General features: G+C 46.8%; 1 protein-coding gene across 1 annotated transcript in view; it reads left to right on the top strand.

Annotated features, from left to right (window-relative positions):
• Positions 1 to 251: 251 nt before the first annotated feature.
• Positions 252 to 24,929, top strand: part of SRBD1 (S1 RNA binding domain 1) — a 227,048-nt gene continuing 202,370 nt past the window's right edge. The window contains exons 1-4 of the mRNA XM_073339107.1: positions 252 to 461; positions 1,857 to 2,017; positions 22,113 to 22,259; positions 24,218 to 24,303. Coding sequence (XP_073195208.1) covers positions 24,218 to 24,303 — 86 coding nt within the window. The 5' untranslated portion in view covers positions 252 to 461; positions 1,857 to 2,017; positions 22,113 to 22,259. The remainder of the gene's footprint in view (positions 462 to 1,856; positions 2,018 to 22,112; positions 22,260 to 24,217; positions 24,304 to 24,929) is intronic.

Genomic DNA, 24,929 nt, shown 5'->3' with positions numbered 1-24,929 from the left:
GACCACGGTGAAAGCGCTAAAGGGGACCGGAGTTGGTGAAGCAGGTGTCCAGGCTTTGCGTTCAAGCGGAACTTTGCCTTCAAAGAAGATGTCCGGCAGAGCTACCCCTCGAGCGACCGCTCCTTGCAGCCCAGTCCCGGCGAGCTGCTCCCGCGGCAGGCGGTGTCGGGGGCGCAACAGCCCGGAACGGCGGGCGGGGCGGGGCGGGTAAGAACTCAGCGCCCAGCCCGAGCCGGGGCTCCCGGGAACCAAACCCAGGGCGGCGCCGGCAGCCGGGCCACGCTTGGCCCGGCCGCGGATTGGCGCCGGGCTTGTTCCTTCCGGGGCCGCTCGGCCGCCGCTTCCTGCTCCTCCCCTTGCGCGGCTGGACTAGGCCCGGCAGCCGCGGCCTGGTTGGCGGCCCTTTCAAACCCAGCCCCGGCTCCAGCCGCCGCCAGCAGCCGCAGCAGCAAGGGGGACCGGTGCGTGAGGCGGTGCCGGGAGAGGGCAGAGGGGAGCGGGCTGGCGCCGGCGCCGGGCGGCCAGGAAGGGTCCGACGCAGCGGGGTGGGCTGGAGGCGGCTGCTGGCCTCTCAGCCCGGTGACTGCAGAGGGGACGAAGCTCTCCGGTGGAAACGAGTGGGGGCTCCGCGCTGCCGCTCACCCTGCCGCCGCGCACCCCGCCCGCAGCCGCCGCGGCCAGGGGAGCCCGCAGGCTGCGCTGTCTCCGGCTTGCGGGGCGCAGAGCGCCGGCGGCTGGGAGGGGAGCGGGCAGCCCCCGCTGTGCCGCCTGCAGGAGGGAAGGGGGCACCTCGGCGTGGGGGGTGGTTAAGGGGAGTGTTGATTAACACGGCCTGGCCCCCCCACCCCATCACACGACCGCGAAAAATCTGTTCTGGACCCTGGGCCAGCCGGAAGCACGTTCTGCTGAAGGGGGAACGGTTGCTATTTACCCGCCATCACACACTGAACAATAATGGAAAATGAATTTTGTTCTTGGCATGACAAGCGGTGCAGGGGTTACCAACCCGCAAAAAGACACACTGCTCTGTTATCTCTGAGTGAAATGCAAGCCACTGAATTAAACTAATTGGAAGGGGATTTTAGTGCATAGACCTGGGTTCTATACCTGACTCTGCTACTTGTCTGCTGGATGACCTTGAGGAAATAATTTTCTTCTCTCTCTCTGCCTCAGTTTCCCCATCTGTTAAATGGGAATGCTGATATTGACCTCCTTTGTAAAGTGCTTTGAGATCTATGGACCAAAAGTGCTATATACAACCTAGGTGGTCGTGGTGGTAAATATTTGTCCAGGTTTGGACTTCATTGTGTTTGAGGTATTATCCTCTGTCCACTTTTCAGTTGTTATCATCCTTCTTCTCATTCAGTGACAGGTTGCTACATAGTATGGGGCTATATCTCACCTGTCACATGGAGGAGTGGGGTCATGGGGGGTGGGTTAGGGGAGTACTTATTACAGAGTTCACTGCCCTGATGATGCACAGCTAAGAATCTGTTCTCACTCCTGGCCTAGCCAGGAGTACTTTCTGATGATGATTTATTGGTGTAGCAACAATTGCTGTTTAACCCCAGCCATGCATATAACAACAGTAGTGCAAAGTGAATTTTATTATTGGCATGACCAGTTGTGCATGCTCTTTGCTCACAGCTACTGGGAGCAAATTGGGGATGGGAGGAGCACGTTCTATGTCACACTGGCATTTTTCCCTTCCAGCTGTGCTTCCTTCCAGCTCCTGGGAACCCTTGTCTCTCCCCCTCCAGACTGCTTTGGGTGCTCTTTAGCTGTTCACCCCACCCTGTATGTCTGTCCTGTCCTCGTCAGCTGTGTAACCCTCATCTTTCTCTCTCTCCCTCCAGTTGGTACTGGGGCCCTTCAGATTTCTACTTCTCATGTTGCCCCCAAGCACCTTTGACTTGTTTTCTCCAGTGGCGTTTGCGTACCCTGGCTATCGACTCCACCAGCTTTTGTGTGCAAAGTTGCTGGCAGTTTTGCAGGATCTGGCCCTAGGAGGACTCTGGTAAGTTCATCCACCCCCCTCCCCCGAATTCTAATTTTTAATGGTCCAAAAATGGAATGGCCAGGAAAACCTGACAGCATTGATATCAGAACAAAGTTTTCCAGCAGCAGTAGTGTGAGTCGTGTTTTCTGCTTGTTGTTGGCTGTGTGGTCCTCACACCTCTTGAGTTTCTCTTCCCACAGCTTCTTCCCACGCTGACTCTAGAATGCAATGCAGTTGCCTTAAAATGATGAAAATAAATGGCAGCAACTATACATATTGTGTAGAGCTGGACTATTTTGTTGGTATTAACAATGTGGTAAAAAATTACTCCCCCCCCACCCCCCCTGCAGAATCCATGTTTTTTTTTTTCCAGATATTGTAACAACCTACTACTCAGCTCTTGCTGTGTTGGTTAAAGTTTGTTTTGGGGCTGTCTTGGGCAAACTTAAAACTCCTCTCAAAGCCCAGTCACTAAATGTTGCTATTATTAATATTCTGTTGACTTCCCTCAGGGCTGTCCTTACCATGAGGCGAACTGAGGCGGCCGCCTCAGGTGCCAGACTGGGCCGGGGGGGCCCCCACTAGGACCCAGAGTGCAGAAAATTGTGTCTGCTGCTGGTGCATATGTGTTCTCTCTGCTCTAGATGCACAGAGATGGTGGAATGCTGTGCTGGAAGGCACAAGAGACATAACATGCAGGCAGGAGAAAAGGTGAGAGGGAATAACAGAAAGCAGCAGGAGCTGCAGGCAGAGAGAGGAGGAGGAGCCTCTTATGTACCTCTTTAGCACCCCTAGGAGCCTGGACTGATTAACACCAGCTTCTCAGGGAGCTTCCTGTTTCCTGCTGCTTCCCTGAACCCACTTGAGGAGAACAGGCAGTAAACTGAAGTAGTAGGAGCCAGTTAGGCCCTTAAGACGCTGATATCTTCCCTCACTCAGGCTCTGCTACCAGTCTGCTTATTTGTCCCCTTCAAATGAGTGTTGAGAGCCACTATAGCTGGGACAGAACAGCAGTCATGAGTGAAAGAAGAAAACGCCCCTCTGGGGGAGTATTCAGAAAAAGAAAGAAAGCAAAGGAAGCTTTTCTATCTAAGCAGGAAGGAGCTCTCTTGAGATACATAGACACAAATGTTCATGGTGAGCCTTCCAGCCCCGGTGAGGATGTGAGTGGTGAGGAGATGCCTGATCTTCCAGTTAGTCAGAGTGCAGGTGACCTGGCAGCTACTGCAGCATCCATATCTCCATCTCAAATGGATGTAACCGTGCATATTCCTGAAGAAAAGTGTAGATTGGAGAAGAGTGTGGTGGAGGCGCAAGAAACAGCTACTGCTGAGTTTAGTTCCTTAAGTCTAGATGATCCAGGACTGTGGACCCACTTGAGCAGTAGCCTGAGGGACTTCCTTGTACTACGTGGCTACAGCATGTGAAAAACTTCATGTCCCCCAAAGTCAATGAACATAGAAGTTTCCATCCAATACGTTACTGGCATGAAATCCCCAATGGTGACAAAGTTGAAGAGGCCATGGCTTCAAGTACTCATAAAAACCCAGAATGCTGCATACTGTTTTTGTTGCAAACTCTTCCAGTCTAATATTCCAGCGACATTGGGTTCTACAGGAAAAAAGGACCGGAAAAATCTGGCTAGAAATCTGGCATGCCATGAGAAAGCAGCAGATCACCAGAGAGCATTCCATAGGTGGAAAGAGTTTGAGATGAGACTAAGGTTAAAGGCCACGATAGATGATCAGCATCAAGAGAAGATTGCATCAGAGTCTCTTTACTGGCAAAATGTTCTGAAAAGGCTCATTGCCATTGTGAGAATGCTTGCTACCCAAAACCTAGCACTGCGTGGCACTTCAGATCAGCCATATGTGCCAAACAATGGAAACTTCCTTAAAATTGTGGAGCTGATGGCTGAGTTTGATGCTGTACTCCAGGAGCATCTAAGAAGAGTCACCACACAAGAAATGTGTACACACCACTACTTTGGAAAAACAATTCAAAATGAGATCATACAGTTTCTGGCAACAAAAGTCAAACAGAAGATTGTGGCAGATCTGAAGTCAGCAAGATATTACTCTGTTATTCTGGACTGCACACCTGACATCAGCCATACGGAACAAATGACTTTAATGGTGCATTTTGTAACAACAACAGAACCGAGTGAAAATGTCCCTGCAATGGTGACTGTCAGAGAGCATTTTCTAGAATGTATTGACATTGATAATACTACAGGAGCTGGTATGACAAATGTGCTTCTTAAAAAGCTGGAAGATACGGGAATTGCGATATCTGGCATGAGAGGTCAGGGCCGTGATAGTGGTGCCAACATGAGAGGAAAGAACAGAGGAGTGCAGACACGGATCCGAGAGTTAAACTCTCGAGGTTTTTTTGTCCCGTGCAGTTCTCATTCATTGAACTTGGTGGTCAGTGATGCAGCATCAGCTTCTAGTGAGGCTGCTGAATTTTTTGATGTAATTCAAAGAATCTATGTATTTTTTTTTCTGCATCAACTCATTGATGGCAAATTTTGAAGCAACATCTGGGAACATCCTCTCTGACACTGAATCCACTGAGTGCTCCAGGATGGGAAAGTCAAGTGGAGGCGATAAAGCCTATCAAACACCAAACTGGGAAGATAGATGATGCCACAGTTGCCGTTATGGAGGATAATGCTATGAGAGGAACTGTTCGTGGGAGAACAGTGGCAGAGGGAAATGGAATCACCGGAAACATACATAACTTCAAATTTCTTTGTGGCTTAGTGTTGTGGCATGACATACTGTTTGAAATAAATGTTGTAAGCAAGAGACTCCAAGGTGTTGACCTTGATATATCTGGAGCAATGGAACAACTGGACAAAGCAAAGTCATACCTACAGTCTTATCGGTCAGATGAGGGATTTCAAAATGTTCTGAAGAGTGCACAGAAGTTAGCAGAGGAACTTCACACTGAAGCTATTTTCCCACCCATTCAAGAATAGAAGTGTCACCGAAGATTACGAGGCACGGGATAATCCCATAAGAGACCCCAAACAACAATTCAAAGTTGAATTCTTTAACCAGGTGCTCTAGATTGTGCAATACAGTCAGCTGAAGAACGTTTCATGCAGCTCATGGAACACAGCAATATATTTGGGATGTTGTATGATATCCAAAACTCCTCACTTTACCTGAAGAAGACCTACACCAGCAATGCAGGGCACTAGAGACAGTGTTGACACATGATGACATGCGCGATATTGATGCTCTATGCTCCACAATGACACAGGAGAGGCTGGTCGGCCTTGCAACCATCTCAGTAGAGCATGAGCTGGCCAAGACTGTGGACCTTCAGCAGGAAGCAGTTCAAATCTTTGCAACCAAGAAGGCACAGAAAGCACCACTTTGATTATTCAAACAGATAAAAGTGCTAGTGTTTACTATGCAGACAAGAACATTTTCTGTTCAGGTGTTTGAAAGTTAACTTAAGAGTTACTTAAAATTTTTGAACAAGGCATTTTAAGTTGTTAGTTCTCCTTTATTGGGGTAGGTAGCAGAGCAGTACCATGAGAGGAGTAGAACAGGAAGAAGGAAGAATTGAGACCTTTCGAAGTTTTGGCCCAAGCGAGGGGGCATGGGGGCATCATTTGAGCTTCCCGCCTCAGGTGCTAAAATGTTGTGGTCCGGCCCTGCCTTCCCTGCTGTACAGGCAGGATGACTGGTGAATTCCGTTCGTTGAGGATTAGCAAAGACTTGGGAGCTTCCTGCATAGGCAGACCTGCAAAATAGTGTCCTTTGTAGGGAAAATATACTTTTGGATTAGTTGGAAGACAGTTTTAAAACATCTCCCTCTTTGCTGGTGAAGGATTTTGGTATGATTGTTTCAATGAGAAAAAATATCATTCTCCTTGGTTTTTGAAGTGTCATGGTTTCAAACTGAGACAGCCCAGCCAAGTGAATAGAGCTTGTAAGGTGCAAAATCGAATTACTACTGACAGAGTTTCTTTGTTTTTTCCCCTTTAAAATTTCCTGGGAAATTAAATGCCAAAACATATGCATCATCAAGGTTATGAGATCGAGGACTCAACAGTCATGAAATTTCAAAATATAAGGTTGCGGTAGTTAAATTAACTTGACCATGTTGCAGAAATGTAATACTTTCCATAACTCCTAACTCTGGTTAAATGTGAACCTTAGTGTATTACTGTTTATTAGAGTATACCATATAAAATATACAGGATGTTAACACTGCAAGGGCAACCTTTGGGTTTGAAATTCTTGACTATATTGTACTAGATAACAAGACTTAGCGTTGCATTAATGCTAGCTTTTTGCATTTAATCATTTCTAAACAAATGTAAGTTTAGCCACTAGAAGTTGCTTTTTCACCATTCAACAAGCAACTGACTGACACGGGGAGCATTTCCTTTCCGTTCACACGTGACTGACTTGGCTGTAGTCCTGCCACATGTCAAAAAATATTTTCTTAACCATTTTGGAGTCACAGAATTGTAGGCATGGAAGGGACCTCGAGGGGTCCTCCAGTCCAGACCCTTGGACTCAAGGTAGGACAAAGTATTATCTAGACCATCCCTGACAGGTGTTTGTCTAGCCTGCTCTTAAAAATCTCCAATGATGAAGATACCACAACCTCCCTAGGCAATTTATTCCAGTGCTTAACCACCCTGACAGGAAATTTTTACTAATGTCCAACCTAAACTGCCCTTGCTGCAATTTAAGCCCATTGCTTCTTGTCCTATCCTCAGAGGTTAAGGAGAATAATTTTTCTCCCTTCTCCTTGTAACAACCTTGTACATACTTAAAAACAGTTATCATGTCCCCTCTTAGTCTTCTACAGACTAAAGAAATCCAATGTTTTCAATCTTCCCTCATAGGTCAGTGTGGAGTAGAGCGGAAGAATTACGTCTTATGTCTTGCTTACAACACTCCTGCTAGTACATCCCCAAATTGTATTCGCATTCTTTTGTGATGGTGTTGCGCTATCTGTGTAATATAAAGAGGCCCCCAAAGGCCAGTCCTGTTTATGGTCTACACGCCTTCCTTCACGCCTCTTCTTCTGCACCCCAGCCCTATCTGTGAGTGTTTGTGTGCGCATGTTTAGGGGAGAAAATCTGCGTTCAGTTTTCAGGCCATAAACTGATCTCCAGGTGCGCAATCACGTCTTCTCAGTATGCTTTGCATGAACTGAGTTAAGACATCATCGATCATAAGTAGTTATGAAGGACTAAAAGAATGCGCCACTGTCTGTTGTATTCCATAGATTTGAATTCCAGCATTTATCTGTATGCATTTCAGCTATATTCATTGTGTTATGTACTGCTGTATTGAATGGAGGAGGGATTGGGTGGAGCAGCATGGCAGAGCGGTGACTGTGATATGAAGAGACGTGTATGAGTACCTTGAGAGATCAAGTATGCTTCATGGTAGTGCTGTGTATTGTAGGCTATGTTCGCAGAGGTGAACACAAGTGTCTTCTTATCATTGGGATTGTCAGCAGTCTGGTGACACGTGTCTGGTCTCCAGTGCTTAGTGAGGGTAAGTGAAGAAAATATCTCAGAAGAAATGCTCTGGGCAAGCATGAAGGAGTGGTAACATTTTGCAAGTCTAGTGTGGTTTGTGTAGATTAGGCTCAGTGTTTGAGTGTAGGCCGTGTGTAGGTCGCAGCTGTTTGCTATACCTGACTTAAACCCAGTGTAACTCACATCAGGTCGGTGTGGTACTATGTACCCCTCTGCAGATGGGTTGGCCGCACAGGTTGATGAACATTTGCAGACTTGGATTAAAGAGATGAGTCTTTCAGTTCAGGCAGTAGAGGCTCATTGAAAAAAATGCAGAGTTCCAGGTTCAATCCTTGTTGCTGATGACCTCTTCCCCAGGGCGTGGCGCTACACTAAGTTTTGCCTTAGTAAAGAGAGGATGTTAAAATTTGTCTTCCAAGTGTTCATGTGCTCTGTTCCACAAATGTTCTGTAACATCTTTGAGAGTAGAATGCTAGTACGTGTGTTGTTGGTGTGCTGGGGGCAGGATTGATTTTGCGTTGTGGGGGTGGCAAGTGACTTTATTCTTTCACTTCCTCGTTTTCAGAAGTTTAAATTTAGCTCATCTGGAAGGTCTTGAGGCATCAGTGAGGAGCCTTAAATCTGCATTAACAAAGTTTTGGCAGATTTAATCTACTTCGTTTTAAAAAGGTTCAAGGCTAAATCATTTTTAACATCTGTGTTCTAGATTAGGTAGAGATTTAGCTACCGATTCTCCTCTCACTTATAGATGAATCAAACAGAATTCAGTCGAAACTGAATTGTACCCTTATTAAACTAGTATAAGAGGCAAATCTGATCCATAGACTAACGCACAGTTGGGGGATGGTAAAACTTTAAAGTGGAATTTAGCAAAATCAAAAAAGTGAAAATAGTTTTGTTCCATCTCTTTTAGTGTCATTAACTTCTTAAATGAGTTGTACAGGCAAAATTATTTTCTTGTGTCTAAAATGTATGGATTATGGCATTTCAGATTAAATGGTGTAAAAATTCAGATTTTTGTAAAAGTATGTCTTTTTCACCCTTTCAGTATGTCTGGGAATAGCAAGAGAGAGAAGGTGGGTGAGGTAATATCTTTTATTGAACAAACTTGTGTTAGAGAGAGAGAGACAAGCTTTTGAGCCACATAGAGCTAGTTCTTCTTCAAACCTGGGAAAGGTACTCCAAGCATCACAGCTACATGCAAGGTGGAACACATTGTTCAGCATAAGTACTTAGCACATATTCTAAGGGACCGTTCAAGGTCGAGTGGCCCATTAACACCTCTGCAATCAAAAGACAAACAGAGGGGGTTAATGGGTTACAGATTGCTGTAATAAGCCATACATCCAGTAGCTCTGTTCAGTCCATGACTTTTCGTGTCTAGCAGAGTTATGAATTTAAGCTCCCACGCTCATCTTTTGAAAGTGTTGGGCAGGTTTCCTTTGAGGATGAGAACTGATAGGTCAGACACAGAGTGATTTCTCTGTGAAAAGAACAGGAGGACTTGTGGCACCTTAGAGACTAACACATTTATTTGAGCATAAGCTTTCGTAAGCTACAGCTCACTTCATTGCAAAAGCTTATGCTCAAATAAATAGATTAGTCTCTAAGGTGCCACAAGTACTCCTTTTCTTTTTGTGGATACAGACTAACACGGCTGCTACTCTGAAATCTGTGAAAAGTGTTCACCCACAGGTGATAGGGTATTTTTGGTCTTTTAAAATTTTCCTGTCTGAGTTTATTGGAGAGTGTAGTGATTGTCCGGATTCATGCACATAGTTGTTGTTGGGGCATTTAGTGCCCTGGATGAGGTACACCACATGTTGTGATAGGCATGTGTAAGATCCGTAGATCTTGAAAGTTTGTGTTGTGAGGTGTGTTGATCATTGTAGCAGTGGAGATATGTCTGTAGGTTTTGCATCTGTTTTTGCATCTGCTTTGAGTTGGTGTGTCCTGGATTGTGAGGAACTTGTTTCTGATGATGAGCTTGGCGTGGTTGGGGGATTATTTGAAGGCCAGAAGAGGGAGTTTAGGAAAGATTTATTTCAGGATGGGATCTTCATTGAGTATGGGTTGTAGTTGTTTGCTGATACCCCCTCTGGGTTCCAGTGTGGGGTGGTAGGTGATAACTAGGGATGTGTAGTCAGAGAGGGTTTTATTTCTGTATTGAAGCAGGGTTTCTCGGGGTATTTGGGTGGCCGGTTGCATGATGCAATCTATTTCTCTGGTGGAGTGTCCTTTTTTGTTGAAGTCCGCTTTAAGTGACTTAAGGTGCACATCCCAGACTTCCTCCTTGGAGCATATTCAATGGTATCTGAGTGCCTGGCTATAGATAACAGATTTCTTGGGGTCTTTGGGGTGGTTGCTGGATCTATGTAGGTGTGATGATCCATGGACTTCTGGTATATAATAGTCTGTAGAGTTCCATTTTTTAAGCTGATTGTGGCGTCCAGGAAGTTGATGCTAGTGAGGGAGTGTTCCAGAGAGAGTTGAATGGACAAGTGGTGGTTGTTGAAGTTGTGGTGGAAATCTATGAGGGAGTTTAAGCTGTCAGTTCAGAGGAATGAAAATATCATCTATGCTAAACAATCTCTTCCACTTTGCATTTAGCTGTGATGTTTGGAGTACTTTCCCCAGACCTGAAGAAGAGCTCTGTGTGTTCAAAAGTTTCTCTCTCTCCAACAGAAGTTGGTCCAATAAAAGATATTACCTCACCCACCTTGTCTCTCTAATATCCTGGGACTGACAAGGTTGCATCTACACTGGGAATAGCAAAGCATTTACTTTTTTTAATACTAGTCAAAAGAGTAATATTCTGTGAGGCAGATACGATGTCATGATATTGCAATGTAGCATCATTGTATCATGCTGTGATTAGGGAGATTTCCTTGGAGGGGGATGAAAGTATTTTTTGTCCTGTGTTTTATAAACACCAGCAGACTGACCAGCTGAGCTGGCAATGTAGAGAGCAGAGTGGCAATCCATGCACTTCATCCCACCATGTACTCCTGTGCCTGCCCTGCCCCAGCCCCCACTAGGGCTATTGCATGCTGACATCATTCCTGCCCTGCCTTCAGATTTCCAGTCAAGCTCATCATGAAAGAGTGTCTAGCATCTACTTATAGGTAAGGGAAAACTTGATGCACAAAAGGTTTTAAACAGAGTCCTGAATAAAATGAACCCAGTCAGAGCCAAGTATCTGTGGAAGGCAGTGCTTTGGGTTTGGTGGTTAAGCATTTGAATGGCAGCTTTTAACTATTGTTAAAGGGCCTCTGTCTTCTCAGTGGCACATTTCCTGAAGGTGGGGGAATACAGCATCTCTCTGACTGTTGCTATGGATGTCTGAATCTGGAGAAACCTGGGCTGGAAAATGGGGTATGCAGTCTTGGATTGGAGATGGGGGAGATGAGGTACACCAGCTTTCTTTCTCTGGATAGAGCAGCGCAAGGTTGTTACACAGACCAAGTTGCTCAGAGAAGGAGATTGCGTTGGAAAACATTACGTGTCTCACTTCCTCCTCTGTAACTAAGCTGAGTTACACTACCTTTCTGGGTCCTGTAAAATATTCAGAGGAGATATTGCTATGTGAACTGTTTCTTCTGTTTTCATCTGATTCTTTCTCAATTTTTATTTTTTTAAGGAATCTACTGTTGTGTGGGTGTTTCACACATTCTGTCCTTAAGTAAAAGAGCAAAATACTTTCACCTTGAAGGGGAGATATGGAAGCATAGGCGCCGACTCGTTGGGTCTCCAGGTGCTTAGCACTCACTGGCAATAGAGCTGCAGCCCCAGCCAGGGATCAATAGTTCCTAAGCAACCCCTCCCCTGCTGATCAGCTAGTAGACAGCTGTGTTCATCACGTAGCAGCTGTTCAACTTTTGTGGCCCCTGGGCTTGCTGCTGCAGAGGCTGACCCAGCCCTGCTTCAGCCCCCTGTGGGGGGTAGGGCCCGTCCTCCAGAAGCCTTAGGGAGCTGCTCCACTGCTCCAGCCAGGGGTAGGTGTGGGTGAGCAGGGAGCGCAGGCTGGGCTCCCTCTGCTCTGTGGAAGACCAGCCTGATCAGCAGCGGTGAGACCCTGCTTACCTGGGTCACCCTGCCTTATACTACTTTTTACACATACTTGGGGCTCAAACTACAGCTCTGATCCTGATATTACTCTCTCGGGATCAATCGTGTGGATAATTTTCACCACCCACTTCCCTTTTGGGGAAGCAATAATTAAAAAGCTATTGACGGACTGGGGTAGAATTTATGTTGCAAATTTAGGTCATTTGATCAAGAGGTTCCCAATATATGTCCTCCCATTGCATTATGAGCTTCTTTTAATTTTCAAAGTACTCTAAAATCCACATACAAAATGAGATTATCTAGGACAGGGGTAGGCAACCTATGGCATGCGTGATTTTCAGTGGCACTCACGCTGCCTGGGTCGTGATCACCAGTCTGGGGGGCTCTGCATTTTAATTTTAAATGAAGCTTCTTAAACATTTTAAAAACCTTATTTACTTTACATACAACAATAGTTTAGTTATATATTATAGACTTATAGAAAGAGACCTTCTAAAAATGTTAAAATGTATTATTGGCATGGGAAACCTTAAATTAGAGTGAATAAATGAAGACTCGGCACACCACTTCTGAAAGGTTGCCGACCCCTGATCTAGGATATTGGTATGCCACAACAGGGGCAATGGTGCAAGTTTGGAATAATTTGGTTCAGGCGTTCCTCAGATACTGTCCCCAGCCCCCCAGAGAAGAAAATTTTAATGTTCCAGTTGCTCTAAAACTGACATGCATAGTGAGATTACCTTGAACAATGGTATTCCACAACTGAAACTGAGGTAGAGGGGAATTCCCATTGAGATGATTGGGTCATTTCACACCACCCAGAGCTAATGTGTTAGACTGTTTATCTCTTTCAAGTGTCCTAATTCATCTGAGCACACCCCACTGAGGTGAATGGGCTATTCCACACACCAACAGTACTCCTGTACTGCAGAGGGCTGTGCAGAGCCCCTGCCTTTACACTAGCTCCCTGAAGTAGATACAACGTCTGGGGGTTCCTGCTATTCCTCTTGCTTATTCCAGCTGGTAGATGTGCTCCTCACAGCCGATCAGTTACCATCCTCCTTTCTTCCCATGGCCCTTCCAGCCCTACCTGGTGCACGGTGAAGCCAGGAGGAGGGCAGAACTGGTAGCTAAAGTGGCCGATCATTCCCCTCCCACAGGTGTCCTCCCATCATCCCCCCCTCCCTAACACCTCTTCCTCAAGAAACAAGGGAAATTAACTGCCCAAAAACATGGTTAATTCAGGTCTTGACACTGCAGTGCCTTTGCCAGTATAAAGAAAAGGAGTACTTGTAGCACCTTAGAGACTAACAAATTTATTTGAGCAAAAGCTTTCGTGAGCTACAGCTCACTTCATCAGATGCATTCAGTGGAAAATACAGCGGGGAGATTTATATACATAGAGAACATGAAACAATGGGTGTTACCATACACACTGTAACGAGAGTGATCACTTAAGGTGAGCTATTAAGCAGGAGAGCAGGGAGGGGGGTGTGGTGGGGGAACTTTTGTAGTGAGAATCAAGGTGGGCCATTTCCAGCAGTTGACAAGAATGTCTGAGGAACAGTGGGGGGTGGAGGGGGTGGGGAATAAACATGGGGAAATAGTTTTACTTTGTGTAATGACCCATCCACTCCCAGTCTTTATTCAAGCCTAAGTTAATTATATCCAGTTTGCAAATTAATTCCAATTCAGCAGTCTCTCGTTCGAGTCTGTTTTTGAAGTTTTTTTTGTTGAAGAATTGCAACTTTTAGGTCTGTAATCGAGTGACCAAAGAGATTGAAGTGTTCTCTGACTGGTTTTTTAATGTTATAATTCTTGACGTCTGATTTGTGTCCATTTATTCTTTTACGTGGAGACTGTCCAGTTTGCCCAATGTACATGGCAGAGGGGCATTGCTGGCACATGACGGCCAGTATAGTTATGCCAGCTAGACTCACCCCTGCTTAGTACGCTCTTCAGCTCAAGCAGTGTGTTTCAGGTTCCTGCTGGCACTGCCAGTCTGACGTGCCTTCTCTAGCTTGTCAGATTGGGTTTATATCTGCTAGTGAACCACAGCGCCACTCATTAGACTGATTCCTAGGCTGGTGAACCACCTGTGGTTCATTAATTTTATACCAGTGTAACTCCACTGATTTCATTGGGGCTGTTCCTGATTTACACTTGTACAAGTGAGGAGAGAATCAGTCATAGGCACCGACTCTGTCAGTGCTCCAGGGCTCAAGCACCGATGGAAAAATATAGTGGGGGTGGTCAACACCCACTCGCCACAGCTGTCAGCTGGGCTGCCATTCAGCTGTTCGGCAGCTGGCGTGGGGCCTCGGGGGAAAGGGTGGAGCAGGGACAGGAAGAGGGAGAGCGAGGGTGGGGCCTTAAGGGAGGGGTGGAATGGGGCGGGGCTTTGGGGCAGAGTCGGGGTGGAGCACCCACCAGGAAAAATAAAAGTCAGCACCTATGTATGGAGGGTAAAGCACGGTGTCTGGTGCCTAAACCCCAATGTGTAGTCTCTGCCCACAGGGCATGCACAGCGGGGTTCTCTCCTCGTGAAGTGTGTTACAAAAGGCTATGGTGGACCCACACCAGGGGAGACACTGCAGGATCAAGGCGGAGGTGTAAATTAGAAGAGCTGTGACTCTCTCGTCCTCTGCATGAGTCTTTGAAGGAACCTTCCCATATATAGAATCAGATCCCTAAGGTAGTAAGGAAGGAAAAGGAAAGAGAGTAGTGGACATTTTTCTCATTTACCCTCCAATGTACATCTCCTTAATACCAAAAGCAACCCATGCTTTCCCTCATGCCTCCCGTGACAGATGTTGTGGTGTTTCACTTTGAAAATCTGGTTACCTTTGTTGTGATGTTGCCTTATGGCTAGGGTGACCATGTGTCCCGTTTTGGCCAGGACAGTCCCTTTTTTAAGCCTTGACCCAGCCATTCCGACTTTTTTGGCAGAACTGGGCATTTGTCCCATTTGATCATCAGTTGGCAAGAGCAAACTGGACAAATGCACGGTTTTGCCAAAAATTGGTGTGCAATCCCTAGCAGGGCATGGAGGAATGTGTGGGGGTGGGGGGGGAGCGAGCAGCAATGCCAGCCTCACATAGGAGGGAGGGCTCAGGAAAGTAGCTTGGATCGCTCCGTGCACAGGGGTTAGAAGGGAGCCTCAGGCTGGCGCCGCGTGGATGGGTGGCAGCAGGGCCTTGTGTGTGGGGAGTGAGGGGGGCCTCAGGCTGGCCTCGCGTGGGTGGGTGGCAGCAGAGGCTTGTGTGTGGGGAGTGAGGGGGGCCTCCGGCTGGCCCCGTGTGGGTGGGCGGTGGGAGGGCTGTGAACTAGCCTGTGGGCTGTCCTGTGTTCCCTTTGGGAAAATATGGTCATCCTACTTATGGCAATTACAACAGTGGGATTTTTTCCTGTACACAGTCAAGTTTGGGTTTGATTAACATTCTGTAAGCTAGACTTACAAGACACTGGAGGGACCCATCCAAATAAGAGCAGAACTTGGGATAGGCAGCAAACCATGAACTGCTCTGTCAAGCAATCAACATGACCAGCATTTCAGATACCCCAGCTTTGGAGTTTCTACAGTTGATGTGTGATTGTGCCTTGAATCTTCCTGTCTCACTTTTATTATCTTCCTGGAAATTATAATTTTTCATACAGACTTAGGGCATGTCGACACTACAGTCTTAAATTGACCTATGTTAGGTCAACTTATGGCCACCACAGTAATTACTGTGGTGGCTGATGTCCACACTACCCTCCTTCTGTCAGTGGTGCACATCCTCCCTACTGGCTGAAGAGGAGCTGTGTGGAGGGCTGAGAGCAAGTTTTGGTTCAAGGCTTTGTTTAAGATGGCCCTTTTCACCCACTGTCTTCTTGCAAGATGGTGAATGACTTGTCTACACTGGCAAGTTTCTGTGCAGTAAAGCAGCTTTTTGCACTCAAACTGCAGACATGTGCACGCTGCCAAGCCACTTTGTGTACAGAAACTCCTCAGTTGCAGCACTGCAAAAAAACCACCTCGGCGAGAGTCGTAAGGCTATTTGTGCAGAGGCTCCAGCGCTCAATGCCAGGGTAGAAATTTCATTGCTTTCTGCGCTGTAATTGGCCTCTGGAGCTGTCCCATAATGCCTCAACTGACCGCTCTGCTCATGGTTTTGAACTTGGCTGTCCTGGAGACATGCACCCCTCCCCTTTCAAAGCACCATTTCTGTCAGCCGTTGGGTGCCGTCCTGATCTGCTCCGAGACACAAAGCAAACCATTAATGTGGAATGCTTGTGCTGTTGAACACAGAGGCAGGTCTGTGTGTGTGTGTGAGAGAGAGGGAGAGAGAGAGCCCAGGGAGGAAGATGGGGGCTGATGTTGGGGTTTCCCCCTGCCTCAGGACTGGTTGCTTTCTGCCGCTCTCTGAACTTACAAGACAGTATGCTGACACACTCTGTCCTCCAAAACACACTGTCTCTCTCCCCCCTCCATATGTGCGCGCACACTCCTGTCACACACACTCCCCCTTCAGTTGAAAGCAGCTGGCAATGTAGTAGGATGCCCATGGAACAATGGGATTGGGAAATGTGCGTCATGTGACGCTGTGCCTGCCCCATGAGGCATTGCAAACTCTTCCCAAAGCATCCTGTGGCCAGTTGCACAGTGGGATAGCTACCACAATGCACTGCTGTCTTTGCCATTGCAAGAGCTGCTAATGTGGATGCCCTCCAGCATCACAAGGAGCACAGTGTGGACATGCCACAGCGGTTTAATTCCAGTGTTTTAATAAAAGTGGTATAACTTGTGGCTCAGAAACTTGCTAGTGTAGACATACCCTTAGTCAGGATCTCTCCCAGGGGCCTAAAGGTGCTGGTGCCTTTGTCATCTTAGGTGAAAGAGAGACAACTTGGGGTTCTTTGCCACTTTCTTTTATAGTCCAGTGAACCTTTGAAGTGGATTCCTTTGCAGGTTACCCTTCAAACTAAAGTTTATTCAAGCAGTAAAGACGGAGACATGGAGTCTGGTGGTGAAGGAGGCTTCATGTTCCTTTTATTTTCCCCACTTCTGTTTGCTGAAATTCAAACTGTTCTTTCTATTTCCTACCATCTCCTCCTCTTGCTGTTTCAAGGACCTGTTTGCTACTTATATGTAAATTGAGGTAAACATATTTTCCCTTGTTGAGGATAGGCTTGTTTATCAGCTTTTGCCTAGGCAGGGCTTTCTGATTTTGAACTTGTGCTAATAATGTCATACAGGGGGAATTCATAACTTTTCATATACTACTGCTACATATATTTCACCATGATATTGTTGACTGAGGTGTTAGTTTTCAAATGATACCTCACAAGGCATATTTCATACAAAGATTATTACAATAGTGTGTAGGCGATGAATACACTTCTGTTTGGTCCACACTAAGCAGAGAAAGCATTTTAAACTGGATTAGTCTGAATCCTTTATTCAAATGTCCAGGTAACAGGAATTTTTTTATAGTGTAGATGAAGATGTATGTGTAGTTGGTTCCACGGTGACTGACCGAAATCTAAAAATGTGCCGCCTTGCCTTCTGCTTTGCTAAATTCTTGGTGGCTCTGCTCCGCCAGCTGTGCTCTGTACTGCACTCTGGGAGGAGTTCACTCTTCGACGGTCACGCTTTTCCCAGCTGCTGTATTAGAATTGGTTATCATTTGTATTACAGTAGAAACTAGGAATGCCAGTTAAGGATTAGGCCCTCGTTGTGCTATGCAGTACAGAAAAGTAGCTAAGAGACAGTTTCTGCTCCAGAGATCTTACGTACTATTGGAACATTACCACCCTTGGGTGGTATTCACAAGGAAAGTGACATGCAAAGCCAATTTTCACTTTAAACATCCAGTGGGGAAAAATGAATCAGAGGACTTGGGGAGGAGTTAGAAACCTCAGCCAGAAGCTGAGAGACAGACACAGGTTGTAGTCCAAGTCCAGTGCTGGGGTACCATGACGAAATTGGGCTTGAGGGAAGTGCTAAGTTTATCTAAGGGTATGTCTACACAGTGCCAGCAGTTATAGCGCTGCTCAGAGAGCACAGAAGGGAAAACGCTGTTGTGTGTTCACACTGTGAGCTGCCTGCGCAATAGTGTGTTCACACTTGCGGAACTTGCAGCGATACTTGGAGTGGTGCACTCTGGTCACCTCTTTCTCTTGTGCCAGTAAGAGTTGTAGGAAGGCGGAAGGGGTTGTGGGGCATCCTGGGTCCTCTCCCAATGCCCCGTGATGCATTGCTTCACATCCCAGCAATCCCTGTGCTTGCGTCTGCATTTGGTGCCATCTTTCAACGGTTTGTGTACTGCGTGCTCTGCCTCTTCAGTCTGCAGGAATGGATCCCAAACTGTTGACCAGTATGCTGCCCGATCTGACTAACACGTCTTGAGTGGCAGTGGTATTATTCCTTAAACTACAAAGACAAGAGGAGTGCGACATTGATCTCGCCACGTGTAGTAGCTACGACACGAGATTGCTTGTGGCATTCACAGAGGTGCTGACCACACTTTTGGGCTCTGGAAACAAGCACTGAGTGGTGGGATCACATCGTCATGCACGTCTGGGATGACGAGCAGTGGCTGCAGAACGTTTGGATGGTGAAAGCCACGTTAATGGAACTATGTGATGAGCTCGCCCCAGCCCTGAGGCGCAAGGATATGAGAATGAGAGCTGCCCTGCCAATGGAGAACCGTGTGGCGATGGCACTGTGGAAGCTGGCTACTCCAGACTGCTACTGATCAGTCGCTGACCAGTTCGGAGTGGGAAAGTCAACTGTTGGACTTGTGTTGATGGAAGCGTGCAGGGCCATCAATTGCATCCTGCTCCAAAAGACCGTGACTCTGGGAAATACGCGTGACGTTATGGATGGCTTTGCACAAATGGGCTTCCCTAACTGCGGAGGGGTGATAGATGGCATGCAAATGCCAATTCTGGCACCAGACCACCTAGCCACCCAGTATATTAATGGGAAGGGGTATTTCTCAATGGTTCTTCAGGCTCTTGAAGGTCACCATGGGTGTTTCACAGACGTTAATGCAGGCTGGTCCAGAGAGGTCCATGATGCATACATCTTTCGGAATACTGACCTGTTCAGGAAGCTGCAAGCAGGGACTTTCTTCACGGACCAGAAGATCACTGTAGGGGAAGTCAAAATGGCCGTTGTGATCCTGGGAGACCCCGCCTACCCCTTAATGCCGTGGCTTTGAAAGCCATACACAGGGCACTTTGACAGCAGTAAGGAGCAGTTCAACAACAGGCTGAGCAAGTGCAGAATGACTGTTGAGTGTGCTTTTGGCCATTTAAAGGCCCACTGGCACTGCCTATATGGGAAGCTGGACCTGGACGATGTCAATATTCCTATGCGTATAACTGCGTGCTGTACGCTCCATAATATTTGTGAAGGGAAGGGTGAAAGCTTCACTCAGGGCTGGACTGCTGAGGCTCAGCGCCTGGAGGCTGAATTTGAACAGCCAGAGACCAGGGCTATTAGAGGGGTGCAGTGCCGAACCATAAGGATCAGGGATGCCTTGAGGCAGCAATTTGAAGCTGAAAGCCACTAATATTTGTTGCTGTGCTCGGGAGTGCAGTGCTTGTAATGGTAGGAGGTGATTGTAATTGGTGCAGACGAAGCAATATGAAGGTTTAAGATAGTTGTCTGATGCTTTGCAGGCTCTGTTTGCTTTCAATTAATAGAATAAAGATTTGCTTTCAAACCAACATAATTCTTTTATTAAAAAGCAACTGGAGGAGGGAGACAAACAAAAATACACATCCGCACCGAGGAGGTTGGGGGCGGGGAAGGTTCCAGGAGGAGGTGGGGGATGGTTAAAGATTTCTGTATGTCCAGGGGTCATATCCAACCTTCTCCTTTGGAGTACAGCGCAGCGGGTACTGGACTTCAGCAGGGCTAAATTACAGGGGGATGGGTGTTGAGTGCCGTGGGTACTGGGAGTCCACAGGGCTGGACTGTGACGGGGCAGGAGTGGAATGCTGCGGGTACAGACTGGAGCCAGGAGGCTGACAAGAGTGCGTTGGCGGTGTCTGGGGGGCGCAAGGGAGAGAGTTTTGCGACTGCAGCTGCAGGGGAGGGCGGGCGCGGAGCTGCTCTGTTTGCAGTGCTAGTAGCACCTGGAGTGTGTCTGGTTGGCGCTCCGTAACTTTTAAGAGCCGCTCCGTGGCTTCATTCTGGCGTGCCGCGTTCTCCTTTTGGTCCCTCTTCTCGCTGTCCCGCCACTCCTTCAATTCCTGCTTTTTGGCCGCGGAGTGCATCATAACCTCACACAGAAAGTCCTCCTTAGTTCTTCATGGCTGCTTTCTAATTCTGCACAGCCATTCGGCCGGCGATAACAAAGAGGGAGGCTGGGCTCCCAAGGTCATCTCTGTGAAGCCAAAACGCAACCGTTTACAGAAGCAGTACTGTTTGCAACAGACTGACCACTGATTCAGTGATTTAAAGAACAGCCACTATTCACACACCTGTCACTAACTGGCTGATCCCAGGGAAGCACACATGAGCCGCAAGACCACCAAAATGGTGAGTAGCCCCAGGGGCAGGGTAAATCAGTGTTCCCGGACCCTACTGTACACTGGGCACATGGCTCTTGGTGAGAGCCAGCACTGTAGCGGGGGCCTGATAATCATTCCTGTCCTCACATTTTCCCCAGGCTGTGTTCATTATGGAAGATACCGCGCTGCTGAGGGTGAGCAGGGAATCAAGGGAGGGTCTTCTCCAAGCCTGCGGTTTCTGCCCTAGCCCCTATGCAACTCAGCTGTGTGCAACAATGGTTCCCCTGCCTCCCCCTCGCTCCCTCCTGTGACGGCAGAGTGGCGCGGGAAAGTTACCATTGATGGGGCAAGAAACAGCAGCTCTGCCAAAGAACCTGCGGCAGTGCATTGCCCAGTATCTCCATGAGAGTTTCCTGGAGATCTGAGGCAGATTCCAATAAAGTGAGGGAGTCGATCAGCACCCTGTTCCATCGCTCAGACTAGGCATATGGTGGTGTGCGCATCATACAGACACAAGCCTGGTTTCTGCAACCCTCCTGCCCCCAACAACTCGCTTCAGCAGTTCCCAAAATCAAATCCACTTACCATGGGCCTCCTCTCTTGTTTGCGCTTTGCCAAGATCTGACAGCTGTGACTGGATAGCCTCCGCCGGGGTAGAGAAGAGCTCTTGGCTGCATGCGTCTCTGACCTCCGATTCATCCTCTGCCTCTGGGTCCCCCTCCACATCCTCATCCAAGATTTCCTCCTCCTGGCTCAGTCCAATCTCAACTGGCATTCGAGCCACCAAAGTATCCACAGTGGCCTTCGCAGTGGAGGTGGGGTTGTCACTGGGTATCGCGTCCAGCTGTTTGTAGAACCGGCAGCTTGTGGGCGCAGCACCGGAGTGGTGGTTTGCCTCCCATGCTTTGTGGTAGGTGTTACACAGCTCCTTCACTTTGACCCTGCACTGCAGTGTGTCCCTATCATGGCTCCTTTCTGTCATGCATCATGAAATCTGTCCGTAGGTATCATAATTCCTGTGGCTGGAGCGCAGCGGGGACTGGACAGCCTCCTCTCCCCAAATGCTGACGAGATCCAGCAGCTCGGCATTGCTGCAAGCGGGAGATCGCCTCGGGCGTGGAGCAAGCCTGGCCACCCGGAAAGATGTGCTAAGACCACTGCATGTGTCACTGAGCCAACAGGAAGGGGACCTCCAAAATTCCAAAGGACTTTACGGGGTGGGGATGACGGTTGGTCACCTGAGGGCAGGGCAGTAGAGTTCAAACCGATAATCAGAGAGGTGAGAACAGGCATTGTGGGACACCTTCTGGAGGCCAGTCACAGCGCTGTAATCCAGCAGGTGTTTACACTGGCACCGCAGCGCTGTAGCCCCGGTGCAGAAAGCTGTGTGCCTCTCGTCAGGGTGGTTTTTTTTAAAGTGCTACAACTGCGCAGTTTCTGCGTGCTAAGTGGCTTGGCAGTGTGTGCACCCCGGGAGTTACACTGCAGAAAGCTGCTTCACTGTGCAGAAACTTGCCAGTGTAGACAAGGCCTAAGACAATATGCGTGTGGGCCTTTTTTATTGTGTTAGCCTTTTTTCTCTCTTTGGTGTTGTTTTGAAGAAGCTGGCTGAAGTCGTGGTATTTTCATGCTGTTCACAGGCTCCTGAAGGGAAGTCTATATATAGCAGGGGCAAAACCCGTTGGACCTGCTGAGGAAGCATGGTTGGTAAATGGGGATGCTGTAACCTGGAGACCCAGTCTAAAAGTGGGGTGAACCATAGGAGTCGGACTTGAAAGAAGTGTAGGTGTGGGCCTGTCTCTTGAAAGGGGTGCCACGGAAAGACCGAGAGAGAGAGGTGAAAGGTTCAACTCACCCTGAACCATTACACTAAGATGTCCCGATTTTCAAGAAATTAACTTCACAAACTTTAATAATGTTCTTTCAATGTAGTTATTTTGCAGAAGCTACAAAATTGAAACAAAATATCTTTTTCATATGTCTTTTGTAAAAACAATAAATATCTGATTCATGCAGGAGTCTGGCACAGTGACCTTTCAGCTTTAAAGATCAGAGGAAAGGGGAGAAAGAAGTGACTGCATGAAGGAGCAAGAGTATCAGAGAGAGAAAACCGCTAGCAGTGCAGCTTGTGGAGGACTGTAGAGTAACTTAGACAGCTAAAAGGTGAGTAGTGTCCTGTGTGTTCCGTGCAGATTTATAGCCTCCTTTAAGAGAGCAACATTCCCCCATTCACGTGAATGGGATTTCTGCCTTAAGAAATGATCTATTATTGACAAATGTTTTCTGCAGTGGGAACCAGTTCTGAGTGCAATTTAACTGCTGGTGCTGGTTGACGTAGGGCTCAGTCATGTCTTCTGCAATGGTGCTGGAAAATGGTTTTGTCCTATCAACACTAGCAGTCTAGTACCAGTTCATGGGGGAAAGCTACTGAAAGCTATTGTTGGTAGTAGGTCAAGTTGATAGTGTCTGGGTGGGGTTGATTTAAAGGGCTATGTTTGCAAAGGGACACAGTTACCTGGTTCACGTGTGAAAATGTGTGGTTTTCAGGGCACTTACCCTGCTTTGGAAAAACTGCCCAAACACCAAGGAACAAATTGATTTTGGGCGGGGCGGGGGCGGGGCTGCTATGCTCCTGACATGGTATCTGAGACCTTTAATGCAGGAAGGTGCTGTCTTATAATTCTGAGATACAAACTCCACCTGTCTGCTTACAATGATACGGAACAATCAGTTTAAAAAAAATCTGACCAATCCAAGCACATTTGTTGCGGAGTTGTACCCACTGCTTGCAGAACAGAAACACAGAGACAACTTCAATGTCCTGTTGTTGGCAGGGATAGATATAACATGTTGATAGGTAAAGCCATGTAAAAAGTAAGACCTAGTCATCCTAGAGGGCAAAAGCCAGTTTTAAGAGCCCATTCAATTAGCAGGACATCTAGATGTTAAGAAGGGCGATTCAGATTCACGTTACCACTGGTCTGTGCACATGTAAGGCTGACAACTTCAAAAGCCATGGGGGAATAATGGGTAACTTAGCCATTTCCCTGGGAATGCAAGGAATGGATCCTGCAGAGGGGTTTCCCAAGCCACCAGAGATGAGCTAATCAAAGTGCTTAACTGATGGTCAAGGCTCAATCCTCTGTGATGTCATAAGAGAGGATATTTGAACCCAAACACAGCTGAACAGAGGAGAGGGAAGAGTTATGTGGAGGCTTGCCAGATTTTCTTACAGAAATTGTATATAGGCAATTCTCTGTAAGTACATGATTTCAGGATCTTATCTACTATTAATTCAATAACATCTTGAAAAGAATTGTTCTTGCTTTGGTAATTGTTTTATACAATATATTTGCAAACAGTTACTTTTTAAACATTGTTTTTATTTGTGGTATCCAAATTCAAAGATGGGATGCAACTTGTCTCTGAGGGAAGTGTGTGTACGTCTAACAACTCACCATTGTTGTATGGAATATATGTAGCTGTGTGTCTCTGAAAATTAACCCACATTCTTGGAATTTAAACCTAGTTTCTGGGTTGATCAGAGAGGGTGTTTGTAATCCAGGGCCTGTGGGCTAATTATTTGGAATTGCTGTCTATGTACACGTTGGATTTGGGGAAGTCTGGCATGTCTTGTTGTTAACATGCCATAAGGTTGGTGAAATGACATCCATTTTGTTAGGGCTGGTCCACACACAAGCTTGCACTGAAACAACAAATCAGTTTTCATTCACGCGTTATAACAAAAGTGTGGATTAAAACAGGCTGTTGTTTTGGTGCAAGTTTGTGGATCATTTTATTTCGGAATAGAAGTATCTTATTTTGACTTAAATTGGTTAAAAAAAATGGCATAGGTTTGTGTCTAAATTGACTGCATTGGCTGTATGTAATTTTCCCCACAGCAAAGTGTTGTGGGATTATATTGATTTGATGCTGTGGTCTAAGTTCTTTAACATATAGGAGTATATTCTGATCATATTACATGCAGACTTGTGTGCCAATTTCCCACACTGGGAAAGGAGAATGTACTCCATAGGGTACAATTCTGATAAGCTAGATGAGAGAGAATATTTTTATAATTGATTGTTGTTGGTTTTCCCCCCGACCTCTCTTCCTTTCAGATGACAACTCTACCAAGGATTGCAAAATCTAAAGCAAAACCACTGATATCAGAAGAAGATGATGAGTTACCCTCCTTTCTTAAATCGTAAGATTAATTTTCCATTCAAATTTTTTGGTCTACAGAACATATTTTTTACAATCCTGTTTGGTTTCAGTAATGCATATTGTTGCATATAATTTGCTTCAAGTATGAGGTTGGGAGCTCATTCTGGTGCAGTATAAGTGAGACAGAGGGTGTTCTCAAGATCCCTGGTCAGAGAAGATAAAGGATTAATATAAAAAAGGGATTAATTTACAAAACACCCCTTCCCCCACCTGCATATTTAACACACACGATGAAAATAACAAATGTCAAAATGTGTGTGTTAGGTCTTATCTACACTTGCAAGTTAAAGTGTGTTAAATCAGCCCCAGGCACCCTAACTCCTGAGGTGTCCACACTGGCAAGGCACTTAGAGCGCCTGGACTCTGTGGCTGGAGCGCTGCTGGTAATCCATCTCCACGAGAAGCATAGGGCTTGCTGCACCCTGGCTGGAGCGCTGAGGTGTCAGTGTACATGATATGTTGCATTACTGCACTGTGATTAGCCTCCAGAACCGTCCTATAATCCTTTGAAGTCAAGGGGCCCCACTCTCGTCATGGTTTTGAACTCGGCTACAGGCATGCTAATATCCCTTTCAAAGCTCCATTTCTGACAGCCGGCATACTTAT

This window comes from Lepidochelys kempii, chromosome 3, assembly GCF_965140265.1.
Source record: "Lepidochelys kempii isolate rLepKem1 chromosome 3, rLepKem1.hap2, whole genome shotgun sequence".
NCBI lineage: Eukaryota > Metazoa > Chordata > Testudines > Cheloniidae > Lepidochelys > Lepidochelys kempii.
This window is presented reverse-complemented; position numbering and strand designations above follow the sequence as displayed.